Consider the following 26,734-nt stretch of genomic DNA (forward strand, 5'->3'; position numbering starts at 1 on the left):
AAAAATTCTAAGTTCTTTAGCATCATTTTCCTTTGCTTCATCCTTTACCTCCTTTGTTACATGCTGCTATGTTTTACCCTCGACTTATCCATGAGTCGTATCAAAATCCATAATTTTGGCCCCCAAACCTGCCCTCGACTTAAACATGAGGTCGACTTATAGTCAAGTATATATGGCAGTGATGGTGAACCTTTTAGAGGCCGAGTGCCCAAACTGCAACCCAAAGCCCACTTATTTATTGCAAAGTGCTGTGTCCCTCTGGCTTTCTAGTAACAAACTCTGAGCTGCAGCGATGGCACATGTGCCCACAGAGAGGGCTCTGAGTGCTGCTTCTGGCACGCGTGCCATAGGTTCGCCATCACTGATATATAGTATACCACAGGGATGTAGCCAGGATTTTAGGAGGGGGGGTCCAGACTAAGTGCCACCATTATATTGGGGCTTGGGTGCGGCGGCACAGCAGCACACACCATTCATTTTTCTAATGGAAGGGGGGGTCTGGACCCCAAGAACCCCCCTTAGCTACGTCCCTGTATACCATCTTTATTCCCCCCCTAAAAGAAATACTCTACCTCATCTAATTTTTCCTGCCCTCCAATAATTGAAGACTAGCTCAGCAGGTAAATTCATTTTTCTACAACACAATGGCTTGATTATCTAGAGTACTACAAAAAGGGTTCATCCATTTTTGATGCCATACATCTTTAAGCATGGTTACCACTATTACCAATGGTAAATCCTCCCATTTTTCCCATATGATGAATGGCAAGGGGCTATATTCTTGGGCTAACTATGTAGCACAAACTGCTGTTGGCATTCTCTCACCAACCACAAGCTGTCCTCAAAGCTTTTTCCAAAAGAAAGGTTGGGGGAGAAAAGCACACCAATCTAGATGACATTAGCTAACAACACTGAATGTCTTCGAACTACCATAAGTTGTCCAACAAACCACCATAAGGCTTCTCCAATCGATGGCTGGGTTGAAGTGGCCAGATGGGTGATGCTGGTTAAAATATGGATGGGTATCCAGCCCTCAAGCCATTCCTTGTCTTGCACCCCAGGATTTCCCAACATTTCAATTTTTTTAAGTGATGCAGCAATTTGCCTCCGAAATTTGGTGGCATATTGTTAAATGCATGATATACAATGGTAAAAGGAACTAAGGCCAAAAGAAGTTGCTTCTGGAAACTTTGGGGCATGGCATTTAGATGACGCATGCCCCCAAAGTGGCTGGAAGCCACTCCGACATTGCCCTTCAGTCCAAAGGACCACATCAAAAAGGAGTTGGTTTAAAATGACTCCTAGCAGCACCAGGTTGGGACTGCAGGCGGCAGCCCACTTTGGGCGCAGGCTATGTGGTCGCCCCCATCCTGGTTTGATCTCGGCCAGAGGCTGCTCCAAAGTAGCTTTAGTTCAATATTAGCAAAATCATACTGCAATTATTTTAAGTATTTTATGTACGTAATTTATTTACATAGAAACAGAAATAAAATAAAAATCAAGAATACAAAGAATATTTTATCTAAGAATATTTAAAGAAGAATAACTAATTTTAGCTTATTTTTATTTTGTTACATATATAACATTAATATTTATGTGTTTGAGCAACCAACCAAAACAAACCCCAGTCACCTAAAAGCTTATTTTTGAAAGCAGAAAAAATAAAGAGCATTAATTTCCATTGAAAACATATTCCTGAACACTTGTTCAATGGGAAATGTGGTCCATTGCCCTACAATTGCCCATCCCAAGACTTAAGGCACCCTAACTACCTACAGCTAGCAAGATCCACTCTTCCCTGGTTGGTAGGCTGGGGTGGAGAAACAGGGGCTTGCCTTTGTGTGGCCAAGGCCCTTTCGGCATCGGGTCACGTAACTGCCAAATAACTACCACTCTTCCTCTCAACACTAGAAACGCTGTCCACTTAAAAGACAGTAGGGTTTGCATTATTTTAAAAAATCATTTGAGTTTTGGTTTATAAGGTTCACACTTTATTAAGGAACCATATTCTTCTCTCCAAAACAGTCCTCACAGATACACTGTACGATGAGTAGCTGGATTATTATTTTTATATACATTATTCTTACTTAAAATGTCTGCACATGTAACTGTTTTTGAAAATTTAGTCACAATGTAACGCTTAATATGGAAAATAAAAGGAAAATTATTATACAATGTGCATTGTACACATTTAACGCTTTTAATAGCATATGCACCCTGCTCCACTCTCAACCCCTCACAAACATTCCACACACATACCAACACGACTTCAAGGATACAATTACAGTTTCTCAGGAAAGGGAGAAGTATACTGAAGAGAGAGGAAATATTTAAATGTTTCTATACATTTTGAAAACCAATGCAAACATGATCACATATTAGGTGTTAACTGTTATGGCAACATAGTTTTTTATGGTTTTTTTGGGCTATGTGCCCATGTTCTTGAAGAGTTTATTCCTGACGTTACACCAGCATCTGTGGCTGGCATTTTCAGAGAAAGATAGCAGCCACAGATGCTGGCGAAACATCAGGAATAAATTCTTCTAGAACATGGCCACATAGCCCAAAAAACCCACAAAAAACTATGGATGCCAGCCATGAAAGCCTTCGACTGCATATTGTTATGGCAACCTTATGAATGAGAGATCTCCAAGTCACTGTTAACAACATCTCTGCACAGTCTTGCAGACTCCAGGCCAGGGGTAGGCAACCTTTTTGAGCCGGGGGCCGGGTTGCTGTCCCTCAGACAACTGGGGGGGCCGAAGCCAAAAAATAAATAATTAAATATTTTTTTTTAAATGTAAATAAATAAATAAACCGGGACAAATGTAGGACAACATTTTCAAATGGTGGACACTTTTTTAAAAAAAGTGGAGGACACTTGAAAAAAATTGCTGATTTTTAAAAAAATGTTAATATAAATGCATGTTTCTGAGGCTTCTATAGGCAACTGCCCCTGCGCGCGAGAGGCCAAAGGCCCCGGCGGCAATCGGCGGCAGGACCGGGCTGGGGCCGGTCCCAAGGCCTCGCCGGGCCGCAGGTTGCCTATCCCTGCTCCAGGCCATGGCTTCCTTGACTGAGTCCATCCACCTACAATGTGGTCTTCGTCTTTTTCTGCTGCCTTCTACCTTACCAAGCATGAATGTCTTTTCTAATGAGTCATGTCTTCTCATAGTAAGTCCAAAGTACAACAGTCTCAGTTTTGTTATCTTGGCTTCTAGGGACAGTTCTGACTTGTTTTTCTCTTGGATTAATTTATTTGTGGTTTTTTTTGCAGAACTCTTCTCCAGCACCACATTTCAAATAAATTGATTCCCTTCCTCTCAGCTTTCTTCACCTCCAGCTTTCACAACTGTACACAGAAATGGGAAATACAATGGCATGGGTAATCTTGTCTTTTGTATTCAATGATATATCTTTATACTTCATGATTTTGTTTAGTACTTTCACAGCTGCCCTTACAAATCCTAGTCTTCTTCTGATTTCTTGACTGAAGTCTCCATTCTGACTGATGACTAAGCCAAGGTATGGAAAATCTTGAACTATTTCATTGTTTTCATTGTCTACTTTAAAGTAATGTAAATTATTTATGTTTTCTTAATGTTCAACTGTTAACCTTTCTTCCTTAATCATTCCAAGTATTTGCTATTTTCTGCTAGTAGTATGGTATCATCTGCATATCCTCAATTGTCCATGTTCCTTTCTCCAATTTTGATGCCTCCTTCCTCTGAGTCTAATCCAGTGTTACATATGACACAAGAGAAACAGATAAGGAGACAGAATGCCGCCTTAGCTGACCCCGTTGTCAACTGGAAACCTTTCCATTTCTCCATATTCTGACAGTGGCCTCTTGTCCTGAGTAGAGGTTACACAATCAAAGCAATCAAAAGTTGTGGTACAGCCATTTTTTTAAAAGTGATCCACAGTTTTTCATTATCTATCATATTGTACCAGTATCTATTATTTCTTTTTTGACATCACCCTATTATTGACATACGTGTGCATAAGTGACATTTACATGAACACAACTCCCTTTTTGGTGCAGGTGCATAGGGCAATTATATTAACCTTCTGCTCCATCCAAAATTTTCCCACACCTGTCAAGTCCCAAACATTAAAATCTACTGCCATAAACAAAGAACAAGCAGTGAAAAGTGTTAACATGCTGCAACAGTACTCAAAATGATAGGTAAAACTAATACCTGCATTCCAAAGCAACAGGAGTAACTGGAGTTCAACAAAGGTAACCACAGATTACTACACCTCTAATCACAGATAGTCTATATTGCAGCATTCTGCTTCGTCCCTAGATAAACTCATTACTGATGATACCTTGCTCTACTTCTCTTTCCCAGCACTTTTCCCCTCCATCCAGTTCCACATCTCTAAATGGTTTTCTGTTTTCCCCCAGCATGGATGCTTTGGCATAATCTGAATATCAGTATTATGTTAAATACTGAACTTCTCGCTTTCTTTGTATGCTCTTCTATTTTACTTTTTAACTTTCTTGCTCATATCTATTCAGCATCCTGCTGCCAAACCATATACCTCACTCGTTCCTCTGATCACATGATGTCTCTTCTCAAATTCCGAAAAACACTTTCTGTCCATTCCTGGATCTGCACAGGTTTCTCATACTTACCTGCAAAATCTTCCATAGGGTTGCTTACTCCTCTTTATCTCTCCATAGTCATAGCTAAACACATCTCTGCTTTTGATCTTCTTCAATCCCACTCTACCACTCTCGGTTATTGAAAGAAACCTTGCTCCTTTAAATTGTTCTTGCCCCTTTTTCTGCTAGATCCCTCTTATTCACCTACTTGCTTCTCAGAAACACCTCATGTCACCTCTCTTGCTTTCACAATTCCCTGAGTACAACCATTTTCTCCATGAAAGCTTTGCACCTAATCCTGAACCCCCATATCCTATTGCTACTAAACCTAAGTATGTGACACTGCAATAATCACATATTCTTCTTCCCCTCCCTGTTATCACCCTTGAATCCAGGCCAAGATTGTAAGGACCTGAGCAATCCTGTGCCCTTTCATATTTTTTTTGCAAGTGATAATATTTAGTAATAGACTAATGAATTATATAAATTAACATAAAAATAATACAAGAAATTAGCATACCCCTCCATATTCCCCACAAGTAAAATGCTTGTCTTATCTCACAGAACTGATTATGGAGTATAGTTAACACCCATTTTCATGTGCATTATGATTTGACATTAAACTTTCTCAATCAACAATGCATATGATTAGATATAAAACTTGATCAAACAACTATGTGAAAGAAGTCATACTCCGGTTTACATGGGGAAAATTAGAAACAAAGTTCCTAACAGCTTTATAGTGAAGCCAGGGCACATTCCAAAGCAGAAATGTCCTAAACCTATATTGGTCTTCATATTAGCCCATAGCCCTAACAATTTACTTGCCAAGTATAAATGCTCTTTAAATTTTACTGTAGAAATAAAAGCAAAGAGACAAAATTAAAAATGAAATTGACCATCTGGACTGAGAATCACAGAACTATAATATATTCTGTGTTCTAAAAAAAAACACAGTAGAAACCAGGAACTATGATTTATTCTACATATGGGTTGTAAGAGCAAATCGCTGGAATGGATAAACATCCGTTCAAAAAGAAGGTTCTTTGTTGCCAAAATGAAGAAAAAATACCAATGCTTCCCACTCTGCCAAGATTTCTTCTGAATGTAACGCAAAAGCCATAAATTCAGTATTTAGATATAGACAGAATGTGTTTTCAAATTAAACAAGTACTGTATTCGTCAAAATTATATTCTTTCTGAAAAAGCAGATCTGTTCACTAATACATAGGAAAATTAAAAGATGCTCCTCTAGTCCACAAGACATTATAAGTAGTGCCTTCACCTCTGATCCCACCCCTGCATTAAATTATATTAAGACTAAGGCTTCCAGTGGAAGATTTGTGTGCTTTCACTGGATCCATCCTGCTACTCCCACCTCTTCTACAGGTGCTATGGAGTGTTCCTGCTGACTTAATATTGCAACAACAAAGAATCTTCTGGCATCTAAATACAGTACTAGCAAGTTTTATTTGGCTTAAGTTTTCATATGTTCCAGAGTACATGATGTAGTCTTCTTTAAAGTGCCGTAAGACTCTGTTGCTTTTGTTATGAAGACTAATATGTCTGTTCCCTGCCCACCCAAAAAGTGAGTGCCTGAGATGGGGCAGGTAGATACTTCAGACTTGTTTTGAAGTGTAGCAAGATAAGGCGTTTTGCTGGATACGCATCTAGACTATAAAAGTTAGTCAGCAGTTACATTGTTCATCAGAGTACTTGTACTGTCTGAGTTCCCAGAAGATACCAGATGGGCAGATGCCAGGGATTTTTCTGGTGTAGGAGGCAGACTAGATTGCTCTTGGGAACTTCCCAAGTCTGTGATTAAGCAGGGCTATGCTGTCAAATCTGAGCACAATTACCCACAGCCATACAGAACAAACACAGAGTTGCTGCTACTTCCCAACAGGCTCAAGCCCAGCTAATTATACCTTTTTTTTTAAGATGCCATTTTTAGCACACAAATATTTCAACATTTTGGTAATTAGGTCATGGAAAAGGCATAAATGTTTAGTAGATTAAATCATGGAATATTTTAATTACATCTGTAATATTATAATGTAGAAATATGAGATTCAAGGACTAATTCTTAAAGGAAATTAGCTTAAAGAATTTTGTTGTTACTGTGCACATTCAAGTCATTTCTGACTTATGGCAACCCTAAGGCAAGCCTACCACACAGTTTTCTTGGCAAGATTTGTTCACAGGGGATTTTTTTGGCAGGGCCTCCCTTGAGCCTGCAAGAATGTGACTTGCCTAAGGTCACCTAGCAGGTTTTCATGGCCAAGAAGGGATTCGAACCCTGGTCTCCATAGTCATAGTCCAACAAACCACTACAGTATGCTGTCTCTTTAAAGAACTACAAAAGACAAATTTGATGGGCTTCAGTTTTAAGTACTAATGACACAGCCAGCTTTAACTTATTACTGTACACACAAATGTTCCATACATTTAGTTCACTATTTTCCAAGAAACAAATTCCTATAACCCTATAAATTATTAATTCCAACCAGAGCAGAAACACTGAAATCAGCGGGATTTACGTAAATGTTAACTTTTATTCAGCAAATGGTCCAATGGCCCTATTCTAGTTGAAAGCAGTGACTGAGTTTAGACCTAAATGTACAGCATACCTCTAAAAATAATTGTTCAGGATTATTCATTCTACGGTTCCGGAGAATATATTGCTTAACCAACCTAATATTTTCACCCGTGTAACGTAACAAGATAGCACATGAAGACTTCTCATTTGTTTGCTGTATGTGATATTTGCTGACAATAATAAAACATTCCGGAATCATAGAATCATAGAGCTGGAAGAGACCGCAAGGGCCATCCAGTCCAACCCCATTCTGCCATGCAGGAAATCTCAATCAAAGCATCCCCAACAGATGGCCATCCAGCCTCTGTTTAAAGATCTCTAAGGAAGTAGACTGTACAACTCTCCAAGGAAGGAGTTTGTTCCACTGTCAAACAGCCCTTACTGTCAGGAAGTTCCTTCTAATGTTGAGGTGGAATCTCTTTTCCTGGAGCTTGCATCCATTGCTCTGGGTCCTAGTCTCTGGAGCAGCAGAAAACAAGCTGAGTCCCTCCTCAAAATGACATCCCTTCAAAATTTTAAACAGGACTATCATATCACCTCTTAACCTTCTCTTCTTTAAAATAAACAAATCATGACATTTCTTGTTTCAATACAACTCCTAGATAATTTCCCACAATATCTGCTTACCTATCAAACAACTGTATTGTCCATTAAAGGCGGGGAGAAGTAAATGAAAGTTGTTTGCTATCTCAGATGGTGTCTAAGCTTAGGCAGATGTTTTAGGTTTCCTCTAAAGCAATCCTATGTGTATCTGTTCAACAGTAAGTTCAGGAGAACATATTCTCAAGGAAACCTGCATAGGACTGCAGTCTAAGAGTTTGGATGAATGCTTGCAAGGAAGAGAATTGAAAGCATAATGATTTCTCAGCACTTCAGACTGTTCTTTCATTCCAGTTACCCAAGCCACTACTATCAGGCTTTTCTGCATAGGACCAATGGGCGAACAACATTTCTGTTCCTTGTTCAAGTATCTAGCATTGAGTTGGCCATGAATAAAGCTAAACAATATTAACATTACTCAAGGTGCAGATATATTTTTGCACAGTGTATTGTGGAGCAAATAATTCTGCACCAGGACTCTGGCAGATTTTGTAAAATCATTTCAAAATCCACAAGACATGTGTTGTCTCACATGTATTTAAAACACATTATGTACTAAGTGATGACATACCATTGATCTAATGGGGGGTGAACAAAGATTTCATACCTGTACAATCAATGATTTTTTAAAGCACTGTGTTGTTTTTTTTAAATGTGTGTGTTATATTGTAATTCCATATCACTAGAATGGACCTGGAGAAACATGAGAGGTGAGAAATACAATCAAAAATATATTAAATCTGGCTACAGATTTTGCTCACCCTGAACACTTCAAAATAAATACACCCACAAGATGATAATAAATAAATAAATAAATCATGAAGATCAGCCCCTGAAACCTGTTACCATTTCCAAGAGAATGATGCAGACATTTTAGAGAGAGAGAAAGATCTGCATACTGGCCAGCCGCACCCCCTTTCTTCCCTTTTCCCTGTCGCAAAAGAATTAGTGTGCAGCATATATCTCTAGAACCAGTTGAACCAACGTGTTCACATTCACACCAATTCCTTCCCCCCCATGGAGTCCACTGACACTAAATCAGTTTTAACCCAGATTTCAATCTGGTTTAGTTGATCTGCAGATCCCTGGGTGGGCTGGAACCACCCACCTTTTGGTTAACAGCCAAAGGTGTCAAGTCTTTGGGCTCATGATTACCTACTGGCAAAGAAAGGTTAACAGATTCCCCTTCCCCTTGTGTGGGCATTGGCTTAAATTGCATGGGGGCCAAGGAACTCATATTTTTATGGCCATCAACGCTGCTGGGTACAATCAGACCTCTGTATCCATGTATTTTTTTATCCCCAGATTCAAGCATCCAGGGCTTGAAAAGAGTTTTAAAAATATATAAATTTCAAAATGATATAAATTCCAAAAACCTTGATTTTGCCATTGTATGTAAGGAGCACTATTCTACTATGCCACTGTGTTTAATGGGATTTGAGCATCCACAGATTCGCTATCCAGGGGGGTCCTGGATCCAAACCCCAGCAGATACAAAAGGCCCACTGTATTCATTCACTCTCCCTGAAAGACTCAGTTCTGTTAAGCAGCAGCCTTGATGGGATGACTTTTATATTGGGGAGGGGGGTTTGTTATATGAGGTGGGTATTGTGGTTTTGTTGTAGTTTTAATATCTGTAATTTCATATTTTAGCTGACGTTTTTAATCATTTATTGCAATATATTTGTTAGCATTTGTATTTGTGAGCCGCCGCCTTGGGTCCCTTGCTGGGGAAAAAGTGGCCTAGAAATCAAATAAATAAAAATAAATAAGAGATAAATTCTGAATTGCCTGTGAAGCACTGAATATTAGCCATGGTTGTCCCAGTATCCTCACATGACTACTGTCACTGCTGCAGTGCCTTCAGATGTTATTCAGAGAGATCTTGCAGCCCTTTGGAGACTCATTGGAAGAAAGAAGTTGGCAGCAGGAGCTTTCCTAGAAAGTCTACAACATACCAATGACGCATATAGGTCCGTCCCTGGCGTCCACTCCTCCAAATGCATCTGAGGAAGTAGACCTAAGTTTTGGAAGGCTGCTGCTGATGTCTTCCTTCCAAAGATGCTGCAAGATCTCTCTATGCACTGATTCTACAGATTCACAGGGCTATGTCTTTGAATCATGACTCTGCTGTTAGTCCGGAGCTATATTCTTTAAGACTATATAGACGAATAACACAATACTTCACTACGTAGAGAGATTCTGTAGCACCTTTGAGACTCAAGTTGGCAGCACAAGCTTTCCTAGAAAGTCTACACTGCAGCATAGCAATAGGTCTGTCCCTGGCTTCCCTTCCACCAAATGCATCTGAGGAAGTAGACTGAAGTCTAGGGAAGCTCCTGCTGCTGATGCCTTTCTTTCAGTGAGTCTCAAAGGTGTAACAAGATCTCTCTACATAGTGATTCCACAGACTAGCATGGCTATACCTTTGAATAACAATAATAATAATAATAATATGCATCTGAGGAAGTAGACCAAAGTCTTGGCAATCTGTCTTTCTTCCAGTGAGTCTCCAAAGGTGCTGCAAGACCTCTCTGCGTCCTGATTCTTTACAGACTGAGGGGGCTATACCTCTGAACGAAGGCTGCCCTTCTTTCCAAAGAGGCCTCTATCCCCGAGGCCTAGTGCCCCAGCCTCCCTCCCTCCCTCTCCCACTCACCAGCCGCAGCGCTGAGCATCCAGGTGGCGCTGGCCAAGAGCAGGGCCGGCCAGAGGCGCCGCAGCAGGGGGAGCCGGGCGGGCATGGCGGCCGCAGCGGGAGCGGGGCCTTCCTGGGCCAAGGCAGGCTCTCTTTCGCCGTTGGGCTCACAATCCAGCCGAGGAGGAGGAGGAGGCCCTTACTCCATGACACGGACCCTCCTCCTTCATGTTTCAGGGCTTGGGAAAGCCCAGCCTCGCCTCTCAGGGCAACGCCACCAACCAAGGACCACTCATTACAGCCCACCAGACACAGTTATTGTTATCACAAGAAGAGCCCGCTTGGCTCAGTCCACCGCTCCTCCTCCTCCTCCTTCTTCTTCTTCTTCGTTATAACCGACGATGCAGGATTATTGTTATTATTATTATAACAACCGACTACATACAGTTATTACCGTCATCACAAAAGCGAGCCTGGCTCTCGGGGGAAGAAAAGGGCTGCTCCTTCAAGGCTAGAGGTCTCACAGGACTCCGATTCCCAGAATCCCCCAGCACCCAGGCATCACAACCCATGACACGGAGTCACGATGATCGATTACACACAAGCGCTGGAACAAGGGCTGGCTCGGCCCTCCTTCCTTCGGCCGAAGGAGTCATTGGCGTCGATGGCATATCACTATTACTATAATCGATTATATATCTATCTCTATATCCGCCGGAGGTCATTATTTAACCCTGAAAACTCCCGGCTGCTTCTTTCCCAGGCGCCTCCTTCGCCGCCTCCAAGTCTGCTTTCCAACGAATCATCACCTCCGCAAGTGAAGAAGAATCCTCTCTGTGTGTCTCTGTATAGACTCTCTCTCTATATATATATATATATCTCGATTGTCACGAACAAGCAGCTCTCCTCGAAAGTAAAGGCAAGAGGGAGGTTTCGAGGCCCAAGCTCCAAACGGCCGCAAAGAAGAAGAAGATCCGAAGCCTTGAAAAAGGAGCAGGAGTCCCAAAAGGAAAAGACCCCAGATATGCTCTCAAGGCGCCTGGCGTCGTCGTGGTCGTGGTCCCATGGCGCTCCTCCAGCGTCCCAAAAGGGAGGAAAGAAGAAGAAGAACCTCGGCCTATTTAGACCAGAGGCGGCCAAGGAGGGCAGGGAGGAAGGAAGGAAGGCGAACGTTCTGTGAAGCAGCAGCAGCAGCAGCAAATCTGGGCTCCTCAGTCCTTGGCTTGAGCCAGCCCCAAAGGGAGGCAAGGCCTGTGTATCTGTCTATATAGAGAGATATAGATATGTCTCTCTATATACACACCTATATAATATATATAATGTAGATATATTGTATAGATAGCTCTATATAATATTACATATATATATATATATACACACTTCGGCGTGCCTTCGTCCCAGTTCCAAGTGGGGCTGGAGGGAGGGAAGAGGGCCGCCAAAGCCCCCTGCTCCCATCCACAGTCCCTCCTCCTCCTTCCTCCTCGGAGGCCTCTCTTCTTCTTCACAAGGAGCTCCCCGCAAGCCCCTTTTTCCTCCCTTCAGCTGCGGCGGTGGCGGAGGGATCAAGCCGCCTCGCCCGTGCCTTCAGGGCGGAGGGATTCCCTCCTGGTCTCCGTCCTGCGACGGATTTTCTCTCTCTTTCTCTTCTCCCTCCGCCCTTCTTTCTTTCCCCTCAGACCAGACACAAAGGGGAGCCGCCGCTGCTACTGCGTAACCGCGCCAGCCTGCCTGACTGAGCGCCCGGCCTGTGGGCGCCGTGAGGCCACGCCCAGGGCTGCTCGCGCCACGAAGCCACGCCCCCCGCTAGCTCGGGCTCCTCTCAACTGCTACGAAGCCATGCCCCTCGCTAGCTCCAGCTGCTCTGAACTCCCAAACGCCACTAAGCCACGCCCCCTCGCCAGCTTGTGCTCCCTTCAACTCCCAATTGCTACGAAGCCACGCCCCCTCTCTAGCTCGAGATGTTCCCCTCCTAACTCTCAACCACTCCTTTCCTTCCTCGCTAGGGCCTCCCTTCTCCTTCTCCTCCTCTCTCCCGCCCACTTCGAAACCTCTGATCATAGAGACGCAGAGATAGAGTGACACCCACGTCGCCGCCGCCGCCGCCGCCGCTTGCGTAAGCGACGCCAGCTGGGTGGCTGTCTTTGCTGCTGTACTTGGAACGGTTACTGGGAAAGTGAGAAGGAGGTGTTGACAGCGTGTGTGTTTGTTTTCTGCGCCCCGCCCGCACCGCCATCTTGGTATGAGTTTTGCGTTTGCCAGATGGACGGCCTGGAGGGAAAGTGCGTGGGAAGGGCTTTTGTTGGTTTTGAGGGTTTTTTTGACTTTGATTTCTTCTCTTCTTTTTGGCTTTTAGGGTTTTCATTTGTTTTTCCCTTTTTCCTCTTGATTTTTTCGTGAGAAGGCGCCTTCTTCTGAAGCCCTAAGATGCTAATAAAGAAAATCTTATTATTATTAATGGGCTGGAGTGGCTGGCACCTCAGGGAGATTTTATATATATATATATATATATATACACACACACACACACACACACACACTCCTTTATTTTCTTTTTGTATTGACAAGCAACGTCCCAGTCCTGAGAACTATGGACTATGTACTCCAAAACACACACTGTGGAATAAATAATCCAGTTTGGGACCACTTTAGCTGGCCTGGCTGAGTACTGTGGAATCCTGGGAATGTCTCACAAACACTACAGTCTTAGACTTAAATATTGTATTGTGTATCGGATGTTTTTATACTGTAAGCCGCTCTGGTTGCCTTACGGTAGAACAGCGGCATATAAATAAAAGTTTTATTTATTATTATTTATAAGTCTACTTCCTCAGGTGCATTTTAGGGTTTTTCAGAGATTTACAGGCATTTCCTTGTGCCCCAGTGTATGTTGGAGAGATGTTCAAAGCAAAATGTGGCCTTGCGTGAAACACCGCCCTGTGGAGCAGTTTGAATCATAGAACCCTAGAGTTGGAAGAGACCCCAAGACGGGCCACCCAGTCCAGCCCCATTCTGCCATGCAGGAACTCTCCATCAAACATCCTCGACAGATGAAAAATAAGACCTGCTGAATATAGTGGGACTCGCATCTCAGTAAACATGCAAAAGATTATAGGTCACATCACATGTCTTCAATGGTCAAGATTTTTTTTTTAATGTCTGAATATTACAGTAGCAGCAAAGAATCTAAAAGTCGAAGGCTTTCATCGTCAGCATCCATAGTTTTTTGGGCTATGTGGCCATGTTCTAGAAGAGTTTCTTCCTTTCGCCAGCATCTTCTCTGAAGATGGCAGCCACAGATGCTGGTGAAACATCAGGAATAAACTCTTCTAGAATGTGGCCACATAGCCCTAAAAACCCCACAAGAAACAATCTAAAAGTCTCCTGATGGTCACCCTGAAGGCTATTCGTCCTATGACCATAATAGTACTGTAACACTTGATGATAAAGCTTCCCAGTTTTAACACACGGCAATGCACTTGTGAGAACAAAATGTATTCAGACTGGGTTGGCTTTTGGCATAGGTCCATACCTAGAAATGTTGAAGCAAGAGCAGTTGTGAGTCAAAGATATTCTGGGATGTTTGCTGTTGTGAGCCTTCAAGTTGTTTCCAAATCGCAATGATCATAAAGTGAACCTATGGGGATGGTGAATTTCTCGGCAAGATTTGTTCAGCAGGTTTGCCATTGTCTTCTGAGGCTGAGACAGTGTGACTTGCCCAAGGTCACCCAGTGGGTTTTCATAGTTGAATGGGAATTCAAACCCTGGTCTTCAGAGTCCTGATCCGACGACGCTCAGACCACTACACCGCCCTGGCTCCGTGGGGTGTGTACATGATAGCAATTACAAGTGGATTACCTGACGTCATCTGTTGAGTTCCTAGGTAAAATCACACTTGAGCTGAAATTTCCCAGCTCAGTCTCTCAGCTGCTGTTTTACAGCAACTTGCTCTGTGTTAACAGGGCACACATGTCTAGTAAGAGCCCTTTATAGAAGTGGTTGCCCCACCAGAATCTACTGTACAGGAAAAACACAAGCAGCAAGTTTATCTACATAGGAGTGTTAACCTTTCAAAAAAAAAAACTTCAAAGAAAGGGGATAAGTCCCCTCTACAATTAATTACTCAAGCAGACTTAATGTTCAAAGGCTCGTTATCAAAATGAAGTTAACAATCCTATGGGGTAAGATTGCGCCAACAAATTACCCATTCTCTCGGTACATGCCGTTTGAAACAATATTAACATGCCCGCGATGTACCTTATTGCATCAGCTAACTAGTATCACTTGTTTGCATAGTTGCTTAGTAGCTGGCATCTGCCTATCTTGTTCATCAAGCCATCTTGGAGCCATTTCCAAAACCAGATTGCTCTTACCTCTACTTTTATTGCCAATGCTGAGTTTCAGTCTCAAGGTTCCCCACTCCCAAACTCTTCTTTCAACATTCAAGGCAATGGGCACAGCCATTTTTGAGAAAGCAAGAATGATCAAGCACTGTTTAGAGCACTGAAGTTTCCAGAAAGTGCATCATGAATTACACACATGTGCCCGGTTTTAGCAGTTTGTTACAATAGAGCTCTTTCTTCAGAATCGGCGCCTTTGGACAGGGACATAGCCAAGGGGGTGGGTCCGTGGGGTCCAGACCCCCCCTTCCATTAGATACAATGAATGGTGCGTGCCGCTGCACCCAAACCCCATTATAATGGTGGCACTTAGTCTGAATCCCCCCCCCCCTTCCCAAAATCCTGGCTATGTCCCCGCTTTGGAAGAATTTGAAGACATAGCCTTGTTCAAATGGAAAATCAGTATTCAAAGGGATCTTGCAGTACCTTTGAGACTAATTGGAAGATAGACGTTGGGAGCATCTGAGGAAGTATCTGAGATGCATCTGAGGAAGCATGTTCGAGTCTATGACAGCTCTTGCTATCAACTTCTATCTTTCAGTTAGTCTCTTGCAGTTAGACTGCAAGATCCCGTTGCACATCTTTGGGAGGGTAGTCAGACTAGGCTTATTCTGAGAAGCAGAAAGCTGGAGTTGTAAATTGGTGATTGCCACATGCTCCAGATAGTTTGTGTCATGATGTTCAAGATGCTGTTTTTACCTGTAAAAAACAACAACTAAAAGACAGAGGAAAGTCAGGTATTGCAGAAATTTTGTGAAATTTGATTTTTAACTATGGAGCAGCCCCCCAGAGATTTAATTGGCTAGTTTGTTAATAAGGTTCATATATCTGTACCATGAATTGAGGGAGAAATGGAAGTTGTCCATAGGTAATGGGTAGTTTTAGGATAAAGGTTTTTATGCCTTAAATATTGGAGTTTATAACTTTTTTGAAAATGTCAGTGATTGTTGGCCTAGTTAATAAATTCCTGGTTCTTGTTCCACCACTATGTGATTGTTCTTATTCATAAAGAAGGTGAAATATCAGACTTTTTGTGGACACCTATAGAGCTATATAACTGTTTGTTCTGTAATTATAAAACACCTGCAGAGATTTCAGATGGAAAAATAATCATTTTATTAAAAATAACAAGTCATTAGATATCACGGGAGGGTGATTCATAATACTGATAATGCTCCATTAAAAAAGGGTGCAATATCTTGTACTTTCTTGACCAGAGAGAAGGCTAACCCAGGTGGAATAAGACTATTTTTTGTAAATCATGGTGAAATTTAATTTGGACAAATATTTTTGCTAGTAAGTACATTTGCTTTAGGGTAAATACAAAAGCTCATGTCTTCCAAAATCTTCAATTAAATCAGGGGAAGGGAAAACAAAGTATAATAGTAATTAAATAGGTAGGCCTATTTAGTAGATTTGAAGCACTATCCCAGATTCTGTCACTCCGTCCAGAAATCACAATGATAATGAATTAATCTATTGACTATCTCTGCTCAGCTGCTTGTGTATGCAGTGTATTGCGGAAATATTCACTCTGCTGATTCTTCCACATTTTGTTGTGCTACAACCTGAAATTGAAATGAATGTACTGTAATTTACATCAGTGCCATTTCATGCACCCAAGATGCTGAACACTGTGAAAATGCAAAATATTCTTAATGTGGCACCAAAGTTAACTAAACCAAAACAAACTGGCATCTATTGGTTGCACAAATGTTCAGCTTTAAGTCAATACTTGGTAGAAGCACCTTTGGCAGTAATTATAGTTTTTGTGGGGTTCTTTGTATAAATTTATCTTTATAAGCATTTTCTCAGAGTAGAAACTAACATGATGTTGTCCAATTCTATCACAGCAGTTCACTCACAATTGTAAAGTTTTGAGCCAAAGAGCACAGTCCTGAATAATCTTATCAACACTAACACAGAACTCAAACAATCTCTGTTCAGCAAGTAGTAAAACCTTGTCTGTGTAACGCAACCTTAGATTAAGCAAATAGATCTTTATTAAACAAGGAATTTGACACAACATTCCATTAAGCCTTTGAGCCAGCAGAAACCAGAAAAGTTTGGGTTTAGGACAGTTAGGTTAAAGGGGACCAGAAACATTTTATATCACATAGAATCCAGTTCCAAAGTCTTTACTATACCCACGTTGTTCTCTGTTTTGGTTGGTCCCCAAACATTGTTTCAAAAGAAAGGCATCTAATATCCTAGAAAACTTTAACTGCACCTCATGTCTTACTGGGGTGATTTATATGTTAGAATATAGTGTGACGATTCTCATCTTTGGCTCTCATTCTAATTATAATGGCAGTGTTGTACAGATTTGAATGTATTGCAATCTGCATTTTTAGAATTTACCTAGGTCAATAGGTATGGGCCCTTATCACACATGAAACTGGAACTCCAATCCCAGAGCCAATCTGAAGTGAAGGGGAAGCAGAGTCAGTTCGAATCCAAGGCAATTCACATGATGAATTATCACACGTGAAGAACGAAATTGTGCTCATTCCTGAGTCAAAGCAGAGCAAGTGCATATTAAATTACCACACCAATAAATACCATGCGGATTCACCAATGCGAATTGGGATCCTTGCGCATGCTCAGTGGGGGTCTGAATGCATTGTGAACCTTTGCACTTCTGAGGTGAAGAAGGGGGCCACTTCCTGGTTCCATTTTCACATGAATGCTAGCCTCACGTGAATGATAGGGAATGTCACCTATCCCTACATGCCCTCTGCTTCATCCAAATGTATCACTGGCAAAATTATTATTATTATTATTATTATTATTATTATTATTATTTTGCAGTGAAAGAATTTTTTATTAATAAATAGTAATAATAATAATAATATTTCCTTAATAATAATAATAATAAATTTCTTTCACTGCAAAATAATCAGTTTAGAAGCTACAGTTTTACTTGGAAGTAAATCCTTTGGATCTGAAGGAGACCCATTTTGGAGGAGTGCAGAAATGATCCAGTTTCTCTTATTCTCCATGCTCCCTAAAATACCACCTCCCTGAATCCAATCCACTCTCCTTCCCTTTGTAACAATTGCCTTCTCGGTTGCATCCGCACTAGGGAAATAATCTGGTTTGACTCCACTTTAACTGTCCTGGCTCAGTGCTATGGAATTCTGGGAACTGTAGTGTCATGAGACATTGAGTCTTCTCTGCCAGAGAGTTCTGGTGCCTCAGCAAACTAATAAATTATTATTATTATTGCAGTGCCTTGTTCTCCATTATTATTATTATTATTATTATTAAAGAAATATTATGCAGTCTCCATTCTTGAAGGAGCACCGGAAGCAAATGGAGCAAAATTGCAGTGCAGCATCATGGGAAATGTGGCACCTTGTAGGTTGTGGGGGGTGTACCAGGACGAAAGCACTTTGGATTGACTATGGATCCGCCTCAGAAAGACACCCCCCCCATAGAAAGCAATCACGTGAGATAATACACGTTTTAATGTGAATTCGCATCGTTGGACCTGCAGTGGCTTTGGATCAGAGCTGCAAAACCCTCCGTATGATAAGGGCCTAGGTATGGTCTCCTACATATCAGGGTTAGTGTTCACTGATCATAATGCTAGAAATCATATGGAGTTGTCCACCTATCCCACCATTTCCAACGAATGTGAGGACTTCTACATATCCCTGCTTCTGTGGCACCACATTTAAAGATTTTCTAGATGTCTTTGCCGTTTCTGTGTGAGATTTTATTCTTACAATCCCTCTTTGGAATACCACACCCTTAAACCACTGCTTCCACCACAAGCATGGTGTCTCTGAATTCGAACACTGTGTAGCATTCCCAGAGGTAACCCTCCATTCTCAGGCTTTCTACCCTCGAAAGCTGGGGATGCTGACTGATTGCTGGCAAGAAGTGTTATACATCCTATTAACTAAATGTACACAGTAAGAAAACCTGAAAAATGTATTAAAACTTGTACTGATTAGCAAAGCTTTTTTAACATTAATGTGATTTCATGATAAATAAAAATCTTAAGTAATATGTTAATTAATGGATATTAATTGAAATTTCCCCCTTTTATAATATGGTTCATTTGCAAAATAGTTTAATCATTAATTATACCTTTACTTGGAAAGTAAGCCACTAAGAACCCATCTATGGCCTGAAGAAGTTCCGCCAATTTTAATTTTTGCCCCAACCTACTGCTATTTTAACTTGGCCCCTACTGGGAGGGGGAGTCTGGATTTACCTTTTACAAAGGTTAAAAAGTTTGGGAAACACTTTTAAATGGTTTGAAGCCTACAGATTTTTAAAATTGTTTTAAAAGTAACTTTTGGATTATTTTGTATGTTTTTTGTACTGGGCTTAATAATTTGTAAACCACCTTGAATCCCATTATTGAGGAAGAGTAAAACTATAATCAGCATCATTTATGGGAGAGTGACGCAGCTTACTCAGGACATTGATCATGTGGGGTTTCAGAAAATGATAGCAAATTGCTAGTTAGATAATGTATCTTTTGTGCAGGGGATAGGGTTTGAGCCAGAATATGTTGGCTGTCCTTGAGTACCAGGCCCCATGTCTTGGCTGGAGAGGAAGTACTATCTGTTACTGTGCCTGAGATAGCAAAGTGACTTTGGATAATCCTGGCTGCAGGGGCCCTTCACCGAAACCAATAATCAAAGCTTCCATTTGATTTTTTAAAAACTCTTTTGATCCTTTTAGCCCAGTACAGTGGACCCTTGTTATACGCTGGGGTTTGGTTCCAAGATCCCCCGTGTATAACAAAATCCGTGGATGCTCAATTCCCATTAAATATAATGGCATAGCAAAATGGTGTCCCTTATACAAAATGAAAAAACAAGGTTTGATATTTGAAATGTATACTTTTTTGGAACATTTTCAAATTGTGGATGCTTGAATCCGTGTATAAAAAAATCTGTGTATAAGAAGGGCCGACTATTATTTATAGTACAGATACTGCATGAAAGAAGTTGTCCAGGAGCTGAGAAAATATTTTTTCATACCCCTACACATAAGTGCCAAGGACTGAATTTGGGATCTTTTGTATGGAAATTGTGTGCTGTCCCGCATAGTTTTTGGTCTTGGCAGGATTTACAATATGAGTCAGGCTGCAATCTTTAAGGCACTTCCTAAAAAGGCACTTCCATTGAATTCCAAAGAATTCACATTTGAATAAATATGGATAGGATTCTTCTCTTAATTTACCTTTTGGGAAAAGTTGTTTGAAAAATACCGGCTGCACTGAGGCTGCATCTGCACCACAGAAATTATCAAATTTGACACCACTTTAACTGCCATGGATCAATGCTATGAAATTTTGGGAACTGTAATTTGTTGTGGCACTAGAGCTCTCTAACAGAGATGGCTAAATATCTCACAAAACTACAATTCCCGGAATTCCATAACATTGAGCCATGGTGCTGTCAAAATGGATTATTTCTGCAGTGCAGATGCAGCCATGGTTGTAGCTGTTACATCTTTTTGTCAAGATTCTAAGGGGGAAAGTATTACAGATAGGGTTGTATTTTAAAACTGGAAAACACACATTTTCTAATGTTGAAATTGCTGAGTTTTTCATGCAGTATATCTAAGCATTAAGCTCTTACCATAAAAAGTTGTTGGTAATATCAAAGATTGAGATGGTACAAACAATTAAAAATGGGTTGTATAATTTCCTGTGATAGAATGACTTCTGTTGTTGAAAATGGATGTAGATGCATGGATATGGACTGTCAGGACCAGTTAAAAGAAGAAAAGGTATTTTTATAATGTGACACGGATATTTATCTTAATTCTTTTTTTACTTTTATAATGTATCATTCCATTTGTTTGTTTCATGTGAATAGCCTGCTTATCATTCTGATGTAAATACAGAAATGTACTTTTCTCATTCTTCAATAGACATTGAAGCCAAAGCAGATTAATTTCACCATGCTTCCTAAATATCCACATCATTTCAGTACACGAATTAATAATCTATTGTGTTCTTGCATGAGGCCTGTGAGAAAAATACATGTCATCTTGCATTGTACCCAGAAGGGGAATAGCAACCTAACATCTTTTGGCTCGCTTACCATAATGTGGGAAATGTTCCCTCTGAGCAAGATATCTGTCAGTAGAAATATAATTTGCTTATTCATTAGGTTCAAATGACCTTATCAGAAAGAGAGATGCCATCGAAGCAGTTTAAAATTAACCTCCTCTCTCAGGAAAAATGTAGCTTGTCCATCATTGTCACATTCGTTCTTCCATATTTTAATGTTTATCTGCTGCAGCCTGCAGATAGAAGCTAAAAGTTGTGGGTTGTTAAACAGAAACGTCCGTTATCTCTAAGGCTGGAAGCAGAGAGACAGGGAAAGCCAGTTTTGTTGTTGTTGACTGCCCTCGAGTTGATCTCGATTCATGGTGACCCTGTGGATGAGACATTTCCAAGATCCCCTGTTCTCTGCTTCCCTACTAAGGTCCTGCAGGTCCCTGGCGTGTGGTCTTTCTCTCTTTCTACTGACTACTACTTTTCCTAGCATAATTGTCTTTTCTAGTGATTCATGCCTTCTCATGATGTGGCCAGAGTATGATAGTCTCAATTTAGTCAACCTGGTTTCCGGAGAGCGTTCAGGCTTGATGTGCTCTAGAATCCATTTGTCTTCGTGGCCGTCCACAGTATCCTCCGCACTCTTCTCCAGCTCTACATCTGAAATGAGTTTATTTTCTTCCTATCCACTTTCTTCACTGTCCAGCTCTCGCATCCCTACATTGTGATGGGGAAAACAATCTTTTGGAATATCTTAACTTTAGTGTTCAGAATTGTTTCTTTTCACTTTAGGATCTTGTCCAGTTCTTTCATAGCTGCCCTTCCCAGTCCTAGTCTTCTTCTGATTTCTTGACTGCAGTTTCTGTTCTGGTCAGCATTTGACCCAAGGTATGGGAACATGTTGACTATTTCAATTTCCTTGTTATCTAGGATGAATTCTTGTAGATCTTCTGTGGTCATTATTTTTGTTTTCTTAGCGTTCAGTATTAAGCCAGGGTATCCCAATTTGTGGAGAGATTCCCACTGACCATACCTCTGACTCTCACAACTGCCTCCATCTTGCTGCAAGGAAGGTCTTGTCAAAATGGAGTATTCCTGGTTACAAGCTAAGCCGCACTAATATTTTCTCCCATTCAATCGCAAACACACACACACACACTGGCACAAGATGCTCCGTCAGCAGCTGCCGTTTGTCCCCCTATACCATCCAACAGCCATCCCATTGGACGCCCTTGCACAACTGACTGCTCAGTTGCACACTTGATCAACTGACCGTACAGCACATCGGATGTGCCCAGTAACACATTGGCACAGCATGATCATGGTGCCTCCTGTGCATACTCTCTTTCTTCCCCTTCCCCTTCCGGCTCCTTGTTTGACTGGCTAGTTTGTTATTCTTTTATTAAATCCATTTTATTGTTGGTAACTTGACATGTCTGTTGTCATTTTGCAATATAGGGTGAGCAGTGGATCAGTGGTGCAGCATTTTCTGGCTTGGAGCAGAGAAACCAGGATTTATTTATTTATTTGCTCTGGAATTAAGCCCCAGAGCACAGCTTGGGTCAATTTTCCTCCCATTTTGACTACGTACGTCATCTTAACAAGTAAATTTCAAAATGGAGCAGAGCCATTTCTTGTATCCTGTGTGGACAACCCCTAAGACTGTAGCTCCCCAAGTGTCTAGGCACATGCACCACTGAGATAAAATTCGGCTTACTCCTGGCCTAGTAAGTCATACACACAATTACCCAGTTTACTTGTCAGTAGAGTAATACTGGAGTGCAAACCACCTAGTATGCACATCAAGTTATTAATCAACATAGTACTTACCAAAGTCACAATCGAGGCACAGTTAATCACTTTTAAGACTAATTAATTTCAGCTCTATAATTAAGTAGATGTTTTAGTCTTTCTCCTTGCTTAAATTTCAGTGTACTGTGCCCTAGTTATTTTCAGAAGCAGATCTTAAAAATTTCAGCTGGCAATTTAAACAACAGATCTCCTATTTATCTGTTAGATGTACCGTACTTATACCGAGATAATAATTCACAATTTATAAGGGAGAGAGGAAACCAGAGGCCTGATGAAAGAGCAAACGAGATCTGAATATAGATGTTGTGCTATCTTCATGCCTTTGTTGTTTATTAAAACCTGACAAGTAGGTCAATGATATAAAATATACATACATATTCAAGGAGCACGCTTATCCTATGCATATTTACTTGGAACTGAGTTCCTTTGTATTCAGTGGGGATTACTCCATCCATGCAGTAAGTGTGCAGTTTTGAAGCTTCAGTGATGCTTCAGTTCACCATGAAAGCCTAGGGACCAGAGTCTGTCTTTAATCCTGGAGCAATTGCTCACAAAAGGATGAGTGTCATTAGGAGAAACACTCAACATTTGGGATAACGGCTGCTGAGAGAGCTCAGATTCTGCAATCAAGCCCAATTAAACAAATTCATCAAAGCTGCAAATTACCTACTTTGCATAAGCATTCCTAATTTTAACACATGACATAAATTCACCTAAATCTGGTGCTTGAATGCTAAAAGAGCACAAGAAATAAACTGGCAAGATGTGTGACATGGAGCAGGGGTGGACAGCCAGATAAAGTATGCCAGACTTCCCCACCTGTGTTTGTTGGGCTCCAGATGTGTTGCCCTCCAGCTGTGTTGGACTATGGAAGGTGGATGTGGATGCGCTGACCATGTATTTTATTTATTTATCAGTTAATTTTATATCATGACTTTCCTCCAGTGTTCTTAAGGTAGCATACATATACCGGTAATGCTATTCTCGCTCAGACTTTATTATCACAGCCTCATGAACCTGGATCTTATAAATCTGAGTCTTAATACTGTACTCCAAACACTACACCACTGGCTCTCTGTACAGCTTGTTAACCTTGCACCTCATTGATTCAGAAGAAACTTGAAAGCCTAAGAAAAGATTCCAGGAAATTCTTAATTGCATGGAGGATCTACCGAGGAACGGTGCTGTGATTAGAAATTTCCCCACTACATCCCAGGGCTGGTGAAGCAATATGTTTCAGGCAGCACCATGGGCCATCTGGATAGCTGAAGGCCAGAAATGAAGTCCAAATGGGGTAACAAGACTTTTGTTTCACTCATATCGTGGGCTCCATTTCAAGCAGTAAAATGTCTTGGGTCTGCACTGCTATAGCCACAGAAAAGTAACCTCAACAATCACCATTCTGGAATTGTTAATGTTTGGAGAGACTCATGTGTTTTCTATATTCTCTGAAATCTTCAGAAGTTTAGGGAATTTTACTGTTGGCATCGGCAATAACTTTCCTTGGACTTTTCCCCCTTTTTAACTTTTAGAACCATTGGTTGCTGGCGCTCATACCAAGGCATCCTACTAAAGAGATAGTGACTATCAGCAGGCATTTACCAAATGGAGTTTTGTCACAGCTCTTACTGGTGATAGGTGTACCATATTTTCTGACTGATCCTCTCACCTAAGCCCCATATAAACCAATGTCTGACTTTTAATTTATCCCCTTAAGTATATACCTCACTAAAAAGATGATAGAATTTTCTATATTTTAATAACTTGTTGTTTCTTTCTATGTATGCCTATCTAGCTGATGTCCACTTTGTGCCCAAAGAAGGCACTAATAGTTTCCTTGAGTGGAGTTGCTGAATGGATGACTACCTTATGGATGCACGACCTTCATATCTGGAGGTAAAATTTAACTACTTCTGCAAGCTTTGTAAGATCCTCAGTCAAATCTGCTCAGTTGGACAAAAGTTGTAAAATGTGTCTAGCTCTAATTATCTTTTCAAACGGTAGCCTGTTGCAAAGTCTGGAGGAAGAGATACTTCACAGTACATGTTATTTTTGCTTCCAAGTTCCTCTGTGTGTGAGTGTCTGTCTCTCTCACATAGTAGAAGGAATGTATAGATACACTGGGTAAGCAGTGTATCCACTTAAACATGTTCAAGAGAACAAGTTTGATTTACTGCTTCCAAGCCTGGTGTTAATGTGAAAGATGATGCTGTTCACTTGCTGACCATGCCTCTCAGTCTCACCATCTATGCTCTTGGGCCCAAAATATTTAGACCACCCAGGCTGGCCAAACTGCAGCCAAACCCCTTCCTGCCAGAGTGTTTTTTCCCCCTTTCTTTTTTGTCTTCATCTTCAGGCCACCATAAAATTACAGTGCCAAGCCACAATGGAGACGTTTCTCTTTCCTTTAAACCATCAACTCCTTTAAAATAACCTTAGCAATGACGAGCCAGAGCTCGAAAATGAATAGAGTTATAATAGTTTGCATTGTGTCCAAGTCTGGGAAAATTTTATACACATTAGCAAGAATTTATTGATGTGTATATCGTCAGTATGGGAGCCAGTGTAGTGTAGTGGTTTGAGCGTTGGACTGTGGCTCTGGAGACCTGGGTTCAAATCCCTGCTCGGCCATTAAAACCCATTGGTGACCTTGGGCAAGACACATGCTCTCAGTCTCATATGTTGGTAATGGCAAACCCCCTTTAAAGAAATTTACCAAGAAAACCCCACAATAGGTTCACCTTAGTCGGAAACAGTTGAAGACACACAACAACAATATCGCAAAGAGATATATGTGCCTGTTTCCAACCACCCACACACTTCCTAGCAGTTTTCAAGAAGTACATGTAATGGACTAGTTTCACTTCCAAACTGTTCCTTGAGACCATTGTCCCAGACTTTTGATGATGATAACTGTTGAAGGTGGATACTTGACTATTTTCTGCACTCCTGTTAATGTGTGCACCCTCTAGTATGTATGTTACAATCACAGGCCTACATTCTGTCTCAGATATTACTCCGTTGTCCTTTAAAATGGTACTGAGGGATTTCAGTGCAGTCAGAGGCCACCGCACTTGTTGGCCATCTGAGAACAAGGGACAAAGGCCAAGTAATAACGTTTCGACTCCATTAGCAACAGAAAAGTAACTTCCCTTGAGATCCAGCTGCTCCTGTCTTGCATTGAACTCCCTCAGTACCATTTTAACTGACAGTTGAGTAACATCTGAGAAAGAATGTGATGCTGACATTCTCACTTTTTTTTCCTGTATGGTTTTTGACATCTTGGCCTGATGAAGAAGCTGCTGAAGTTTTGAAAGCTTGTATAATATATTTCATGCTTTGGAGTTGGCCGAATAAATGTATCACTAAATTTATTTTTGGATTTTGGATTTTGTTGTATTTTGCTGCAGCCCTGAATATGTTTCCTTTGATTAGTAGGATTAGGGATGTCATCTACCACCTCTTTTACCCAAAGCTACTACTTCTAAGTTCAGATGCCATCTTGACAATAGTGGAATTATGGGGTTTGTAGTTGTATGAGATATTTAGCCTTCCCTGCCAGAGAGCTCTGGTGCCCCATCAAATTACAAATTCCAGAATTCCCTAGCATTCAGCCATGGAAGTTAAAGTGGTGTCAAACTGCTTTATTTCTGCAGTGTGACAGCAGCCCAAGATGCTCGAAACAAAGAGGAAAAATTAAGGATTGTTTAAAAATAAATAGTTTAATATCAGTATTAGTACACAACTCTTGTATAACCTGTTTATTATAAGCAGTTCATTTAAGCAGTGGTATCCATTTAACATAAATGACAAAAGCACACAGAACAAGTATTGGAAACATGGAAGAAACAAACCCAGTCTTGACTCTGAAAAGAACAATGGGGGTTATTTTCTTTTCAGTTTAGGCCAGAATGCGCACAGAGAAAGAACTACTGCAGCTTGGATTTACAGTTTGTATCTCTGCTGCGTATATCAATATAAAACCAGTGAAATTGCAAAACAGAAAATTGCAGCTGGCTAGACAGCTGAGAAAGCATGGGTATTC

General features: G+C 41.0%; 1 protein-coding gene across 1 annotated transcript in view; it reads right to left on the reverse strand.

Moving 5' to 3' along the window:
• The window catches only part of LOC149313585 (bone morphogenetic protein receptor type-2-like), a 118,082-nt gene extending 107,087 nt beyond the window's left edge, over window positions 1–10,995 (reverse strand). The window contains exon 1 of the mRNA XM_089519382.1: window positions 10,471–10,995. Coding sequence (XP_089375508.1) covers window positions 10,471–10,555 — 85 coding nt within the window. The 5' untranslated portion in view covers window positions 10,556–10,995. The remainder of the gene's footprint in view (window positions 1–10,470) is intronic.
• Between the last annotated feature and the right edge of the window lie 15,739 nt (window positions 10,996–26,734).

This window comes from Sceloporus occidentalis, unplaced genomic scaffold, assembly GCF_023333645.1.
Source record: "Sceloporus occidentalis isolate IW3139 unplaced genomic scaffold, rSceOcc1.0.p SCAF_4, whole genome shotgun sequence".
Taxonomy (NCBI): Eukaryota; Metazoa; Chordata; class Lepidosauria; order Squamata; family Phrynosomatidae; genus Sceloporus; species Sceloporus occidentalis.